This window comes from Lissotriton vulgaris, chromosome 6 (genome assembly GCF_964263255.1).
Source record: "Lissotriton vulgaris chromosome 6, aLisVul1.2, whole genome shotgun sequence".
Lineage (NCBI taxonomy): Eukaryota > Metazoa > Chordata > Amphibia > Caudata > Salamandridae > Lissotriton > Lissotriton vulgaris.
Genome location: NC_141694.1, coordinates 1,476,030,322 through 1,476,046,956, shown reverse-complemented (window position 1 = coordinate 1,476,046,956; position 16,635 = coordinate 1,476,030,322). Strand labels below are relative to the sequence as shown.

Here is a 16,635-nt window from a genome sequence, read left to right as displayed (position 1 = left end):
TACAGTTCATATTTCTTCCTCTCCTGGTGTCACACAATCAGGTTCCCAGGAACATTGCGAGTAAGCCAGGACTTTGGCTGCTTGTCAATGACAGCTTCAAGGTTTTCGGTGTTTTAATGCGCACGCGCACAGAATTCAAGATGGAGGTTTGCGGCACCCTTCAGGCCCAAATACGAGCTAATAACAAAGTCAAAGAGAGACACATTAGAATACAAAAATAAATGAATACACTGTATACCACTTATCTCTACTCTAACCCCATTACTTTATTTTAACTATAGCATTAATAGTTAAGCAGAACACACAAGTTTTAGTTCGAGCAGGAGCATGTGCATTAGTATATAAAACACGAAGCGGCCATCTTTGGCACTAGTGCGCAGCTGCAAGAAATTCCCACCAAAAGCGAAAGATACGTCACACCACGTAGATGTGGCAGACGCATGCGCAGAAAGGTTCCCGCCTTTTCGGTGGCCATTTTTAGACACTCTGCTTACTGTTAGTGAAAAGCACATAGAAAAGCTTCCTCTAGATACTAAAATGTCGTGAAATGCAAGTTTTAGTATTTACAATACATGTTGATTAATAAGTTGCATGTTATTTTGAGAGGATTGAATACAAGCAAGTTTCTGTACTTATGAAACTGTGCTGTTTCACTATAGAGCTAGTCATAAAGTTTATAGAGGATAGATTTCGTTGAAATGGAATTAGTGTAAGGGAATTAGTATTTGATAATTGTTCATTTCAGCTGAGATGCAAAACGTTTTGAAGAACGGTGATTGAACACTTATGTATTGCTTTATACTATATTGGGGCCATCGTTCTGGGAGAACAATAATCTAGATTAATGAAGGAATCTGTTTAGTTGGTTGTGAAGTTGGGAGTGCATTGGAGTAAGGCATTGCAAGCAAAGTTGCAGTCATAGGCCTAACGCAGTCACTGGGGCATTTCCATTTGAATTGTTGAGAGGAAGGAAACCTGCAACAGAATTAATTCCTTGGTGGTTAATTAACAGATCTGCTGATTTAATAAAGCATGGTGGGAGTTGGAGAGGAGAGGTTGAGTGAGGGGATACAAAGAAAGAATGAGAAGAGTGTTAACAATCCTAACTAGAGCAGATGAAACCCAGTTGGCCTCTGATAAGGATGTGCCAAAAACCTGATGCTTCAGAACCATGGACTAGTTTCTAAGGAAAAGCATGTTGGATAGATCCAATGGCAGCAATATAAGTATTCAAGCCTTCATAGAGAGTCGAGAATAGTTGGATCTGGATTATGCATAGAATGTCGGTGTGTCTTGGAAAAAATCAGTCCGAGGGCAATGTGGGAAGTTCTAGTGAAGCGAATAATCACTTTACAGATTGGCAGTACATTTTTGGATTTGGATGACAAGGAAGGTTCTGTGGATAATAGAGCTACGATAGATGGTGGTTTAGTAGTTCCCTAAAGTGTTAGAAGACTTAGAGATGCGATGATTGGGTGTGTGGTTCAGGGCAGGAAACCGAACATGCAATCAGGGGCATACATTCCCTGGGAGGTTTGGGATTTTGTCTTGTGGTAGTTGTTAATCTCTTAGTGCAAATCATGAGGGGGGAGATGTCTGGGTATGTAGGGATGGTGCAGTGTGAGCGACATGGTTTGAATATAAAATGAGAAAAGGGTATATCTGAGGTAAAGACTGTTAGTATGGTAGGGTGGTATGATTTTGTGAGGTGTTGATTGGTTAGTTAGAGGCTTTCATTCTTTACGCTTTACAACATCTAGTCAGGCCTTTTTTAATTTCAAAGTATTTTATTAAGAACTTTTACACATACATTTAACATCGCATTCCCATCGCGGGGTAACATCACAACCTGCCTGTGCATGACACTGGTACAGGTAAGTGGTGTACATGTTCGGATGTCCCCCTTTCCATTGTCCGCCTCAAACACCCATGGAGACTCCAACATCCTGACACTAGAAACTACACCTTTTAGTCAGGCTCTTTGATTTTTTTTTTCACCACAAATCTTCGACTAGAGAATGCATGTTGTCAGTGATTGTAGCATCTTTGATATGAAATGGAAGTGTTTGAGTAGGAAAACGAAGTTTAGAATAAAGACAATGTGAACTGTATTGACTTCGTCTTGATCACTCATGTAAATATTTCAGGTTACCTGAAAGCTTGCTATTTTCCGAATTGCTTTCTCAACTTTCATTTTTTAAGGGAACTGGGCAAATCTGGATTAAACATCCCCCGCATTACACACACACACCCAAAATCTCTGTGCTAACAGATCCACTCTTGTCTCCCCCTCCAGCAAGAAAGAAAGATGAAATATCATACGTATAATGACTTAGCTGTCTACTTGTTTGACTCTTGCCTCTCAGACTCTAAACCTACCCTGCTCTCTGTTAATCCTGCTTAATTTTAGGGCGGGTGTGCAGCCCTGCCTGGAGCTTTACTCAAGCGTGATTTGTTTTAAAAGCTTGCTCTGTGCAGAAGTTTATGAACGTAAAGAAGTAAAGTGCTGTCCAATTTATTTTTTTCAGCATCTAAACAAAACATACGACACTGCTGTTCCTCTTGTCCTTATGAACTCTTTCAATACCGATGAAGACACCAAGAAAATCTTGCAGAAATACAGTCACTGTCGAGTGAAAATTTATACCTTCAACCAGAGCAGGTAAAACTCATTGCAATATGCGCATGTCGGAGCCCAAAATTCTGGGCTTATAAACCATAGTATTGCTCAGACCCACTATATACATACTTTTCTTATTTCCCTCATGCCAATGATGTGCATCTAAATTTGTCGACTTGGTCTGCCTTTTCTACCGTGTGGCTTAAAAGACTATATTAACTATTCAATAGACGCTAAACTGTCATTGTTCCATCCATGTCACAAGTACAAGATGTACCTTCAAGGGTAATAGTTTAAAACCCCGAAACACTCTTATTCGGTGCTGGTATTCTGCTGACCGGCACTTTACTGTTATTTCAACACTATACATTTCCTGCTCCACAGTTTATATTTCTCCTCGTATATTAGAAGTGGTTACGATTTCAGAACGAAGTGCTGGAATAAAAAAGGAAAACCTGAAGATCGAATTTAGAAAAAATGGGTCTGCGTGTAAAAGCAATCCAGATATCCATTAATGCCCAGGCGTAAGGAAAGAAGAGCATGGTAAAATAGCCCATTCCAAACCTGAGAGCTTCGTATAGTGGCTCTTTAGTCAGCGGTGCGGGAGGTGCTGCAACACTCCCTTTTGTCAGGAAAGTGGATTCAGTGAAATGAAACGGGACGCTGTATTTTACTACCTGCGTTTAAAAACATACCTTAGAAAGTCTATTGTCTAATTAAACCTTAAATAGAAAAAACTTTTTCTAACTAACTTCCTCCACTTTGTATGATGCACATACAGGTGTGGAGATGTGTGTCTGTGTAAATTGATACTTGTAGAGCTCACTACTCACCCGCAAGGGTCTCAAGGCGCTTGTACGAATACTGCTGTGGAACCCATCCTGGCTTTCCCTCTGAGGCGTCCACTCCTGGGCACCCCCAAGGTGGACACCAGGCCTCCTTAGCGATGTGGGGGCCGTTGTGGAGATTAAGCAAGCTATTGCCCAGAGTTGCAGAGTGGGACTCCATGATTGGAATAGGCACCAAGGCGAGGATTATCAGGTCCGTGGAATTTTTGAGCCCAAGACCCGCCGAGGCGGGGAATTGAACCCTGGTCCCGGGCTAGACCTCTGCATCAGTGTCTGCCGCTCTAATCATTGAGCCACACTTCTCCATCTGTGAGCAAAAATGGGGATTTTGTAACTTGAAACTAATACAACTCTTACATCAGCAGAACAGAGGACAAAAGGGAAATAATTTATTTCTAAAATCACCCATATTTTTAACAAAAAGTTGCTGCTTGTTTTATAAGGTGCACACATTTTAAAAGTTAACCTTCACCGGAAGTACAAATAAGACATAGCACCACTTAATATTGAAGTGTGGTCAGAAAAAAAGACTTTACTTTTTAAAGGTCATCTAAACCTTAGTTTCATGCACACGGGATAAAACTGCTTTCCTTTATATCCTCTCTCAGGTCTTTTTCAGTAGAAACTGACAGAATTACAGATCTACCAAATCACTGCATTTTATACCATAATATTTCGCGAAATCTCAATAGGACCACAGCATATTAGTCTATGATCTATTATGTATCAGATATTTTTCTCCTTTAATATTTCAGTAGACTTTCTGCTGTGATGTTGGTATTTCCCTTGATGTATGTGGATTGATAAAAGAATGAAAACCGAGATACCACATTGTAGGAAAACAAATCATGCACAGCAAGTTTTAAGGAAGGTCAATTTTAAGGCAATGCTAAAGCATCGAAAATTAAAGGAAACATTTTAAAGGAGAGATCATTTTGGGAAAAACTTTCGAGTTATATTAAAATTGGGTGGAGTTTCGTGGTAGTCAGGTTTTGTTTTTGTTTCAGAGATAGGCAATGCTTTGGGGTGCCAAGGGAAGTTTAGGGGTCAGGGATGTGTGGAATTCAGGTGTACAAAGGGGGTTTTACAGTTCAGGGATGGGCTGAGTTTAGGGTTGTTGAGGGTTTTCTAGCAAGCCAGAATGGCCGGCGTGTAGGGCCAGTGAGGAGTTTTTAGGGTTCACGAATGAGTGGAGTTTAGGGATGGTAGGGCGTTTTTAGGGTTCAGGGATGAGTGTAGTGTAGTGGTGTGAAGGGATTTTTAGGGTTCACAGATGGGCGGAGCTTAGGGCTGGTGAGAGGTTTTTAAGCTTTAGTGATGAGTAACTTTAGGAGTGGTAAATAGTTTTTAGTGTTCAGGAATAGGTGGAGTTTAGAGGTGGATAGTGGTTTAGGGATAGCTGAAGTTTAGATGAAGAAAGGGATTTTTAGGGTTCAAGGATGGGTGAAGTTTAGAGATGTTGAGAGCCTTTTAGGTTGTATGGGTGGCGATTAAGGGTTGAAAGTGCCTTTAGGGATCAATTGGCTTTAAGGGTGAAAAGCAGTTTTTAGAGGTCTGGGATCGATGGTGTTTAGAGATGGTGAGGGGTTTTTAAGGATCTGACATGGGTGTTTGGGGAGGTGTGGGGTTTTAGGGATCAGAGCTGTAAAGGGGTCAGGAAAGAATGGTGTTTAAACGTTTTGAGGGTCAGCCAATCATAAACTTCAGAAGTAATTGTTTGACAATGTAGAAGATATAAATCTGAAGTTATTTCCCTGGTGTAAAGCACTGCAATAAATACTGAAGTAAAAAATACTTCTAAATACAACCATTGCATTTATATTGTAAAAATAAGCAAACAAATCCCAAATTGAAAACAAAAACTTTCTATGAATTGCTTTCTATGAAATGTTCAATGCCATTAATCCTGCAAATTTCTATTAAACAGTTTAGATGAAATGGTTTCTCAGTAATGGTATTCCATAAAATCGTTTTATTATGAAATCACATACATACCGTTTGCCTAGGGAATTGCTATCACATGCAGTTTACTGTAATCCTCATGGTATAGCTATTGAAATGTTGACTGCATGAATTCCCTTCCATGTAAAGGTGGAACAAAAAGCGCTTCTGAAACTCAACTTTACTTTTTGGTGCTACAAAAATAAAACAAACTGCTGTCAACAAGTTGATGTACATATATCACTTTAGTTACGAAAATATTTTTAATAATATTCTTTTGGGCAGTAAGATTAATCACATAAGTATTAGGTTACTAAAAGTTTGAAATTGCATTACAAATGATTAATTGGTATTACCAACTAGATAGCATATATGTATCACACCTAGTTGGTAATATGACCACTAGTTAAGCAGTTGTCATTTGTATACTGCGCAGACACAAAACATGGATTTTTGCAACACCAACTCGGACTTTCATCCTTCTGAGATCAGTGATTTGAATACATTAAATTTGGCATTAGTAACACATTATTTACAGTTAAGAGTAAAAGCAAAATCCCAGTATTAAGCTGTGTGAAAATATGCTATTGCAAGTTCCGTAGTATTTTTACCTGTAAGCTACCTTGGTGAGGTAGAGTTTACTTGTTTGTTATTAGACAGGACAAGTTCAGCTCTTCTTCCCTGCAAAGAGAATATAAAAAAAGGCCTGTAAACTCGCCTAGCACCATATCTGGTTGAGGTGCAATGATGTCAGCCATCACTTCTGTTTGGCACGAGCTTTGTTAATTAGTCAACCATGCCTGATATGTTGGGTACCTGTCTACAGTGTTACCCCGAGCTAGCAATTATGAATAGTAATGCTGGCCCTGACTAATTACCAGTGGCCGAGATTAATTCAAGCATTCTATCCTGCACTTGTCCATATTTCGCTATATTTTGAAGTGAAATTAAATAAAACCATAGCACAGAACTAATATTTTTTAATTTATAAGGTGCACTTTGTTTTTGGGTATTATTGTTCCTTACAAAGGGTATATGCTTATTAATATATCTGCTATTGCTCAGTGTTTCACTTAAACAACTTTTTTCTTGTTATACAAGTATTCCAACCTTCGTTCTTCATGGTTGCAAATGGTCACACAATATTTCTAATGGACCTAGTCAAACACCATATGCATATTTAGAAAACTACACACGCACCTTTAAACACTACTTCAGGCACTGCAAGGACTCTCCACTCTTAATCAATACTATCGCAGGTTCTTTCTATCAGTCTGAAAATCCAAAAAGTTAACATTTTCATGAATCATTTGTTTTATTAGTTTGTTTGTGATCAGGTGAGCATGTGATTGTAAAGTCATCTGTTAATGATGGAATTTAAGGAATGAAGTGGACACACCTTGAAGTTGGTCACATTGTGGAAACTAAATACTAAGCATGTAAATGATTCATGAAGATCGGAACTTTTGGTTATTAAATTCAACAGTTATAGTTATGTCAAGTAACTACAACTTGTGCCCAAAGGTAACGATAACTTGCGCCCCCACCATGCACTGTTTTCACATCAATCATTTTGTTGCATATGTTTCAGTGATATTATCAATGATGTCTTAAAAGATGTCATGAAGAGGTGTGGCGCAGCGGCAAGGGTGACTGACGCCAGATGCTGGGATCACAGTTCGATCCCTGGCACCGGTGGAAGGGGTCTGCCCAGCACCATGTGACTCCGGGCAATAGCTCGCTTAATCTTCCCAACAGCCCCCAGCGCCGGGATGTCTACGGGTAGCTGTGTGCTTTACAAATACTGGATTTACATTTACATGAGTAATGTAATATGTGGGGTAATTAGCAGTGCTTGGCGAGCTCGAGAGTTATTGGTACTTGAGATAACTATAACAGTTGAATTTTGGAGTTTTGTGTGTAAAATCTGAACCTAACTAAAACGTCCTTGTAACGTTGGTTTTTCAGTGAATTTCTATGGTTTTTTAATGGCATTTCCTAACTATATTGTCCCTGCAACCTGGGTGTGAGGGCTTGTGTGACTGCGTGTGTGGGTCTGCGAGTGGGTGAAGGGTGTATGAGTGGTTTTGAGGGTCTGTATAGGGGTGTGAGTGGTTGTGTAAGTGGGAGAGTAAGGGAGTGTGTGAGTAAGTGTGTGGATCTGTGAGAGAATGTATATTTTTTTTGTAGTCTGGATCTGCGAATCCACCTGAATCCGTGAGGATCTGGGGATCCTCGCCTAGTAAAAAAAAAGGGGGGGGGGGGGTAAAACAATTTCTAGCCCATGAGAGCCACAGAGCCCTCCATTGACCCCTTTTATCACTTTTTATCTTTATTTTTCCCTCTGGGAACGAAGTCCCCAAAAAATAAAATGGCGGCCGCAACTTTCCTCTCAGGTTGGGGCAAGCCAATCACGGCATTGCTGTTGGCACGTGGATTCGCAAATCTGAGGAGTATCCGAGGAGGATCCGCGGCCCGAGATATACAAATCGGTTTTACCTTTAAAATCTCAAGAACTACTGAACGGATTTACACCAAATTACAAAAATGTTGCTTTCTGGACCAAATTCTAGCTTTCTGCCAAATTTGGTATAATTTCGTTCAACGGTTCGGTTGTAGTCATGTCTAAAATTCCTATGGTCCTTCCTCCTTTTTTTTTTTTTTTGGACCCTCCTTTTTCTCAGCCCTCGCTTGACGGATCCCTCCGAAACTTTCAATGCACAATAAGACCCACTGGTGCACATTTCTGGGGAAATTTCCTGAAGATTCATCAACCGTCGCCACAGATATATGCTAGTCAAAAAAACGCTTTTCCTATGGAAACTAGGTCCTAACTAGAACTATCTACTGACGACCGCCTGTTTTGTGTGTGTGTTAATTGTATAAAAAGACACAGTGAAAATCAGATTGATATGATTCTTATCACGCTTTTTCTCTTCCAGGTATCCTAGAATAAACAAGGAGTCATTGCTGCCTATAGCCAAGGATTTATCGTACTCTGGGGAAAATGCAGAGGTTTGGTATCCACCAGGCCATGGTGACATATATGCAAGCTTCCATAACTCCGGCTTGCTGGATACTCTAATAGATGAGGGAAAGGAATACATCTTTGTCTCCAACATAGACAACCTGGGTGCAACAGTGGATTTGTACATTCTTAATCATCTTATGAACCCACCAAATGGCAAATCATGCGAATTTGTAATGGAAGTTACGGATAAGACAAGAGCAGACGTGAAGGTAAATATTCTCATGTGGTTCAGTGAAATAAAATTACATGGAGAAGTGAGCAGTTCAGTGTTTAGAGTAAGAGAGTGTTACCTGTTTGAATATTTAATTTAATCCCTCGTACTTTTGGTTGAAATTCATTTCGTTTTAGTTGCTGTTATGTGGGCTTTTACTCTATTTAAGTTCCTCTGTTGCCCCAGCCCTTGCGTTCCCAGTGTCTGGAAATATTACCACTTATCTGATGGTAAAGCAAACTTTGAGGAAAACATGTAAATGCTTCCAGAATCACCTGTTTCACATCACCACATGCTATTTTTATTACACTTTAAAATGAAAATAAAGATCAGTTAAAAAAAGGGAAATTATGTGGTGTTCAAACAAGGAAATTACAGCAAGACTTTGCGCTGATAACTTCGCTGGGTTGACATTATACCAAAATCATATTTTACCAGCAGAATTATGTTGATAGATTTTCTAAATTATTTTAAGTTCACATGGATTTGCTATTTTACATAGCTGACTTGTGCCTATTCATAAATTGAAATTGTTCTTCAGTGCCATCCTTCTAGTTCATCAATATCAAATATTTCTTGGTAAAGGTCTTGCAAGAGTCTGGTAGTTCCTTGACTCGTATCTCTGAACCCTGGTCTCTTGCCTTGGATGTTAGTCTCCTTTCAGCCTACTTGTACATTTCACTGTTATCCAATATCTCCAGAGGTGTGTCCAGTGCATGGCAGAATACTTGAGTCAATCTCTTCCTTGAGTTGAAGGGATAGTGTCCGTATACTTTTTGTGTTCTCTGGACTATCCCTCCAGAGATCGCCTCCCATGAACCTTTTTAAGTCTCAACTTAGACAGCGCATGCCCTGTCGCTAGCTAGATATTTTGTTGGGTCACTAGAGCCTGCCCGTTGCTCACCATTGGTTGGCTATATCATCAGTCATTTCCTTGCTTTTCTTTGGTCTGACTTCACTTCTCTTTGTGTGTTTATCCCTCTCCTCAAGGATCCTGCTTCCTTTACCAATTAGTGTCTTTCTGATGCTCATGAATTCAGGCCTGGGCTAATTTTTTCTTTTATTTGTAGCATTCCATAAGAGTGCATCTGCTTGAAGGTCATCTCCCTTCTGTCCTTTTACCCCTTCCATTCTGTGTTTTGCCTGCCCCTTACCTCCCTGCCAATCCCTTCCATGTTGTTACTTCCCTCCTCCCACCCTCGTGTCCCTCTGTGTTGTTGCTTGCCCCTCTCAGTGTTGTAAATTGTCCTCTTCCGCCTTCCCCCATTGTTGCTTGGATCCTCCTCCCCCACCCCTACAACCCTTCCAGTTGTTGGGTTCTCCAAATAATCGGCTGTACTATTTTGTAGAGAGACGTGGGACACAGTCTGTATTTGTGAGCTCTCTCCTCTTAATGAGGGGGAACCTCTTCTGCTTGGTCTATATTTCTTAAACCCATTTAGGGATGTATTTGCTCCAGACATGGTTCTGAAGTTTATGGCATAGACCATGGATTGCAGTAGAGCTCACCAGAAGTACTCCATAGCAATTAGCCATGGGGATGGCCAATTTGCAGGGTCATCCTCAGAAATCTCAACTGTCATAGTGTTACAGAGGGGTTAACTTATCAAAATTCCATGAGGGAAGGCTTTTGGTTCTTTCTGTTTTGGCATTTTTATTAGTGCGGTCAATTATAAGTGCCTGCCTCTCAGACCTTTGCAACCTTCCCTCTGTTCTGCCTGAAGGGAGATCTCCTCTCTGATCAGGGTGCAGAACTGCTATCTAGAGACTGCTTGGCACTTACATTACACCACCTTGCAGATAACGCTGACTTCATGGTGGAACCTTTTGTAGACTTGGAGATGGAACTAGTGGGAGACACATAATTTAATTTCCAGAAGGTACTTCCCTCTGCTTGAGATCAGCAGTCTTCCCCTTCTGGAAATGAAAACCAGAATGTCCTTCTCTAGAAAGCCTGTGCTCCTCAGTAGGCTCACCACAATGTCTTCCTACATTCGGCTGCTTAATCACACTCCCTCTTGATACACTAGACAAGTAAATCATTCACTGTGGTAATTCTGGTATCACAAACCATCTTCTGGAAGCTGGTCTCTACATTCGTATGCTAGTATAACTCCCTGTGACAGAATTCAGCCAAATCCTCCTGCCATTCACAAAATGTATAGCGTTGACAGCCATTGAGAAGAAAATACAGAAACATTTTTGCTTTCGTCAGTATCCCCTTTGAAAAATTGTGTATGGCTTTACCAAGTGGAGAATCAGTCGCCCTAGTTAGCACACCTGCTCAGAGTGCCCTTCCAAATGGGCAAAGCAGAAGTGACAAATGGACATACTCAAATTGTTCTGGACCAGTGGTACTTATTTAGGGCACAATCCATGCATCCCTTTTATACTCATCTGCGCTGTTACCAATTGGGGGGGGGGGGGGTTTGTATATCGTGCAGATTAGCCGCAGCCCCATCCCAATGGGGATAATTCAACCTGCAGTTTCAGATCCCGCCCCCACTGAGCAGAAACACAAGAACATTCACCATCACACTTATGCTTTTTGGCATCCTAAAATAAGTGCAGATGAGTCCCTTTGGCACAGGGAACTTTAGAACCATGTCTGGGCACAATCGTACCACGTTTGATACCTCATATAGCAATAAAGTAGTTAAGGGAAATGCTTGTATTAATCTAAAGTGCTGGTAATTGCTAGGGATACCATTGGTGCATTCCTTACCTGCCAGTGCCTTCATGTTAGGCTAGGTTATCTATAAAAGCAGGAATCCGTGTTTTACTGTATCTTCCCCACAATGTGCAGAAAACTGAATTAGTCCCTACAGCTGGGAGAGTTTTCTTGCAAGCAGGCAGGAAACACAGTATTCCAGCTTAAGGATCAAACTGTTCAATTTTTTTGCAAAAGACTATTTTAGATTGAATGAACTCTGTTGTGGTTACTCTCAGGCACATAAGCCTGCGTGCATGAAGAGAAGACCTGAGTGCGTTAAACCATGCCTAAGTCATTTTACCTCATCTGGGGCCAGATGTAGGTAACTCATTTTTACCGATTCTAAAATACCGAATTTTACCGATTCGGTGTTTTAGAAATGGTAAATGAGATGTAGGAAAAAAATCAGTAAAAAATACCGAATCGGTAAAAATCGGAATACCCGATTCGGTATTTACCAATTCGGCAAATACCGATTCGGTAAATCCCATTCATTCCTACGGGCCTGGATGCCCATAGGAATTAATGGGATTTACCGAATCGGTATTTACCGAATCAGTAAATACTGAATCGGGGATACAAAAAAGCAAGCAGTTGAGCTACCAACCAATCACGTGCCTCCACCCCGCCCCTCAGCCAACCAACAGAGGAATCGACCAATCCTGTTCATCCACCCCACAACCAGGCAGTGGCCACACCCATGCAGGTGCAGAGTAACTGATCACCCAGGAGAACAGTTACACATTGACAGGCTGTTGTGAAGCTGAGCTGTGCAGGAGTGAAAGATGGATTCTCAAGACTCCCAGAGGGAAGGTGCAGAGAGGAAGAGGAAGATGAAGTTCAGCACGGGTGAACTTCAGGTACTGGTGGAGGAGGTGGTAAAGCACCACTCCCAGCTTTTCGGAAAGCAGTCTCTGCAGGTAGCAGAGGCTGTGAAGAGGAATACCTGGCTGGGGATCCAGTCCAAGGTGAACGCCATTGGAGTGACAACCAGGGAAGTGGACGATCTAAATAAAAGATGGTATGATCTGAGGATCATTACCAAAAAGAAATTGGCATCAATAAGGAAAGAGGCCAATGCTAAAGGTGGAGGAAAGAACAGGGCACCTGCTGTCATGGATCTGGAAGACCTCGTGGAGTCCACACTGGAGCCAGAGAGCGTTTTTGTAATCGGTGATGCTGACAGCTCAGCCCGAGCTGCATCAAAGAAAGGTAAGATCATTTCTCACCTCTTGCCGGTCTCCCTCCCCCAATGTGGCTATGTGTTGAGGAACTTCAGTACAGGCTTCTACATCCACCTGCAATGCATTATGGGAGTGGTAGTCATAAGAATTCACATCAGAGCAGGCAACATGAAAGAATTTCAGGCGTGACCCACAATACAATTAAAGACAGGGGAGGACCATGAAATAGTGCAAATGATTTGTGATTTAATATAGAAATACACGGTGAAAGCTCCACTAAGCCACTGTCCATATCTGTCCTCAGGAAAGACTTCGCCCAAGACAATGCAGGAGAGGTAAAAGAGGGCACCCCAAAGGGAGAGGAGTGAGGAAGAAGCCAGGGATGCAGGGCCCAGCACTGCAACACCTCCAGCACCCTGCACACATGCAGCTGCCACACCATCATCACCTCTGCTCCTTGACTCCCCACAATATGAGCCACAACAACTTTCCACACCAGCAGGCTCAGTGGTGTCAGAAATCTGCAGGCCCAGGAGGCATTATGTTCTCCCGCTAAGAATCCTACAAACATCCTCTGATGAGGAAAGGGAGGGTGAGATCCCAATGGAGTCCATGGAGGCAAATACATCTGGTCTTCCGTCCACTCCTGTCACTGTATCCAGAGGCACAAGACGACATAGGGTCCGGGAGGCAAGCTTCAGTGGGCATGGTGACTGTGTCTTCCGTGGCCTTGAAACAGCAATGGTGAAGGTGCAGCGCCTGCAGGCGAAATCAATTAGTGCAGTGCACAGACAAATGCGCCAAATGAATAAAAACATTGAGAACATGAACCGGGGGATCACACCAATGGCGGACAGCATGAGGGACATGGCCGATGGGGTGAGTGACAAACTCCATGAGGACCGCTCATAAAGGCACAGGGAGAGGCAGTGCATGCAACAGCAGACAAGGGCCATGCACCGTCTGGCAACAGCGACTTCACTGGTGTGTCGCCGTTCTGTTGCAATGCAGGAGGGGCTGGTGCACTGCTGCACAGATCTCACAAGGAGGACGGGGAGAGTCACTACAGCAATGAAAGTTCTGCTGACTAACCAGTCAGCCACCACAGGAGGTGAAGGTTTAGGGGACACAGACAACACCAACAGCAGGAGCAGCACCCCTATCCCGGAAATTCGGAGGAGCAGCAGACGCCAGAGTACAGGCGCTGGCTCAGCAGACCATGATCTGACCCAACCACAGGCATCACGCAGTGTAGTGCGTGGGCGCAGGCAGTAAGGCTGCCAAATTTCGAGTGGACATGTGAGGGTGAGGTGACCCTTGTCTGCCCAGTTGTGCTAGGCACACTTTAGATTTAACAAATGTGTCTTCAGACATTTACCGTAGTGCCAATTAAACTACGTTTATTGCATTGAACCCCTTGCTGTGTCTCTTTACTTACTCAAAAGTAGTTGTGTGTGATCTCTGCCCGTCTCGGTCTGCCATCTGTTGGTGTTGGAAGTCCTACTGTGTTGGGTGCAGGTAGTGCATGGTCATCATCATGGTCTTCATAGTCGCTCAATTCCACCTCTGTGCCCTTCTTAGTAGCAAGGTTTTGCAACATTGCACAAGTTGCAATGATCTTACAGCAGATGACTGGTGAGTACTGCCGAGCCGCTCCACTTTTGTGCAGGCAGCGGAACCTACTCTTCAGAAGGCCAAAGGTGCGCTCCAAGATGTTCCTGGTTGATTTATGTGCCACATTGTATCGTCTCTGGCTGAGGTAGGGTGTCAGGACGAAGGAACGGAGGGCATATGCACTATCCCCTAATGTGAAATGAGAATACCATTACTCACAGGCACACATAAACATATGTCTGCATTATCGATCAAGGGAGTGTCGCACAGTAATTTACCTAGCAGGTATTCTTCGCCAAATTCCCCCGCTTTCAGGCGGGTGTAGAATCCTCTGTTTTGGAAAATGTAGGAGTCGTGGGTGCTTCCTGGGTACCTGGCCACTATGTCCGTGATAATGTACTTGGCATCACAGATTACTTGTACATTTATTGTGTGGGATGACTTCCTGTTCCTGTAAATGTACTCTGTGGCAGCAGGTGGGCATATTGGGATGTGGGTGCCATCAATACAGCCAATGACGTGTGGGAAATGTGCCATTAGGTTAAAGTCAGTCTTGGTCCTGAGCAGTTCCTCATCAGTTTCCGGGAAGCTGATGTAATGCTCCATTCTCTGCATCATGGCATCCAGGAACTTTCTGAAGAAACGGGACAGGCAGCTCTTGGACACCCCACCCACCGCAGCAACCACACTCTGGTAACTCCCAGATGCAAGCAGGTGTATGCTACAGAGCACCTGCACATGGAGTGGGATGGCGTGCGCCCTTGGTGTTGGGTGCTCCAGCAGTGGGTGCAGGTCCCTGATCCGGTCCAGGATGGTTTGGGGGTGTGGCCTGTACCTTTGCAATATCTCTGTCTCAGTCAGTTGGAAGAGTGTTATCCTCTGCCTGTAAACTTGCTCCTCCCTTCTCCATTCCCTCTCTCCTGCTGCCTGTAGCCGTAGCCGCCTTGCTATGACGTAGAATGCCGCCATTCTGGTTACACTGTTGCATTTTGGGGCCCTATTTTATAGCCTGCACCTGGTTACCACCTGCTTCAATCCATGCTAAATACCGACTCTTAAATACCGAATTTCATGCTAATTCGGTATTTATGGGGTCACCTACATCTTAAGAGTCTTATTTTTCCATTTCTTATTTACCGATTCGGTGACTTTACCGATTTGGTGACTTTACCGATTCGGTACATTTACAGAATTTGTGACTTTACCGATTCAGTAGTTTTTCAGAGCCCTACATCTAAATGTCCAAATACCGGTCGGTAACGGGCGAAATTCGGTATTTTCGGCCGTTACAGACCGGTATTTGGCTACCTACATCTGGCCATGGTGCTTAAACTGCTATTGGAGTGAACCAAGTTATTGTAATGACATCGATTTCCAAGCGCCTAGAGGCCTGCAGGTGATTGGGCGCGCTATAAATCAAAATTAACAATAACAATATTGCTGGCCTAAGAACCTTTCGCTCAATAGCTGTCTAGTAAAGTTTTATGCAGTCTTCCTGCTGCAGAATTTGGCTCATAATCTGTGTCGGAAAAGTAATTTTCTCCGTCCACAGCATTGTTTTTCTATTCCAGCGTAACCGTCGTCTCATTGGCATTAACATTCATAGGGTGAACTCTACCATAATCCAAGGAGAATTGTCGATAGGCAAATCCTGCTTGGTATCAAGACATTCTTATCTACCGACGGATGTCTGATAATTATTTATGAAAGCAAGCCCACCTATCACTGCTCTTGATAGGAATATAACATGGTTTAATTATTTATAGAACACTGCTTTGATTTTGCCCTAGAAGATACACGAGGGGTTTATGCATCTTCGGTTTATTTACTAATCTTCCAAGCAGTGTACAAATTGCCATTTTTTTCACTTTGGACAAACAAAATGCTGAAAGTCCTGGTCACTGTGCCCAACTGCACAGCATAGTTATTTACAGGTGTATGCCAGTTGCCAATTAGATGCACTCGCTTGCTTCTTTTAATATTGCACATAGTTAAATTGCTTGCTTTTCATGTGTCCTGGCCATTTAATTAAACCAAATGATGCACTCTTTCCTCAAAAAAAGTGTCTCCCCAGAGCACTCAGAAGCAACCGTTCAATGAAAATGTTCACAAATTTGTAAATAAGTTCATAATGTCATTTTTAATTTTCTTTAAACATGTAGTTCATTTGGATGTCTTAACATGATTCATCTCATGATTTAGCATTTCAACTCGTTGGCCCAATGCATTTCGGGCTAAGCCCTTCTTCGGGGGCCCTGTATTGGGACAATGTTAGCCACGTAGTTCGTAGATGATAAGATAAATCGGGTGGTTTGTACGCGACGTGGTAATTGAAGGTCCGGTTGGAAATATCGATTTTCCAACCGGACCTTCAATTACCACGTCGCGAAGAAGGGCTTAGCCCGAAATGCATTGGGCCAACGAGTTGAAATGCTAAATCATGAGATGAATCATGTTAAGACATCCAAAGGAA

At 42.5% G+C, this 16,635-nt stretch overlaps 1 protein-coding gene across 3 annotated transcripts in view; it reads left to right on the top strand.

Moving 5' to 3' along the window:
- Window positions 1–16,635, top strand: part of UGP2 (UDP-glucose pyrophosphorylase 2) — a 534,584-nt gene that overhangs the window by 396,511 nt on the left and 121,438 nt on the right. For all 3 annotated transcript variants that reach the window (XM_086927618.1, XM_086927620.1, XM_086927619.1), the window contains exons 5-6: window positions 2,529–2,662; window positions 8,352–8,649. In XM_086927618.1, the coding sequence (XP_086783744.1) occupies window positions 2,529–2,662; window positions 8,352–8,649 (432 nt within the window). The remainder of the gene's footprint in view (window positions 1–2,528; window positions 2,663–8,351; window positions 8,650–16,635) is intronic.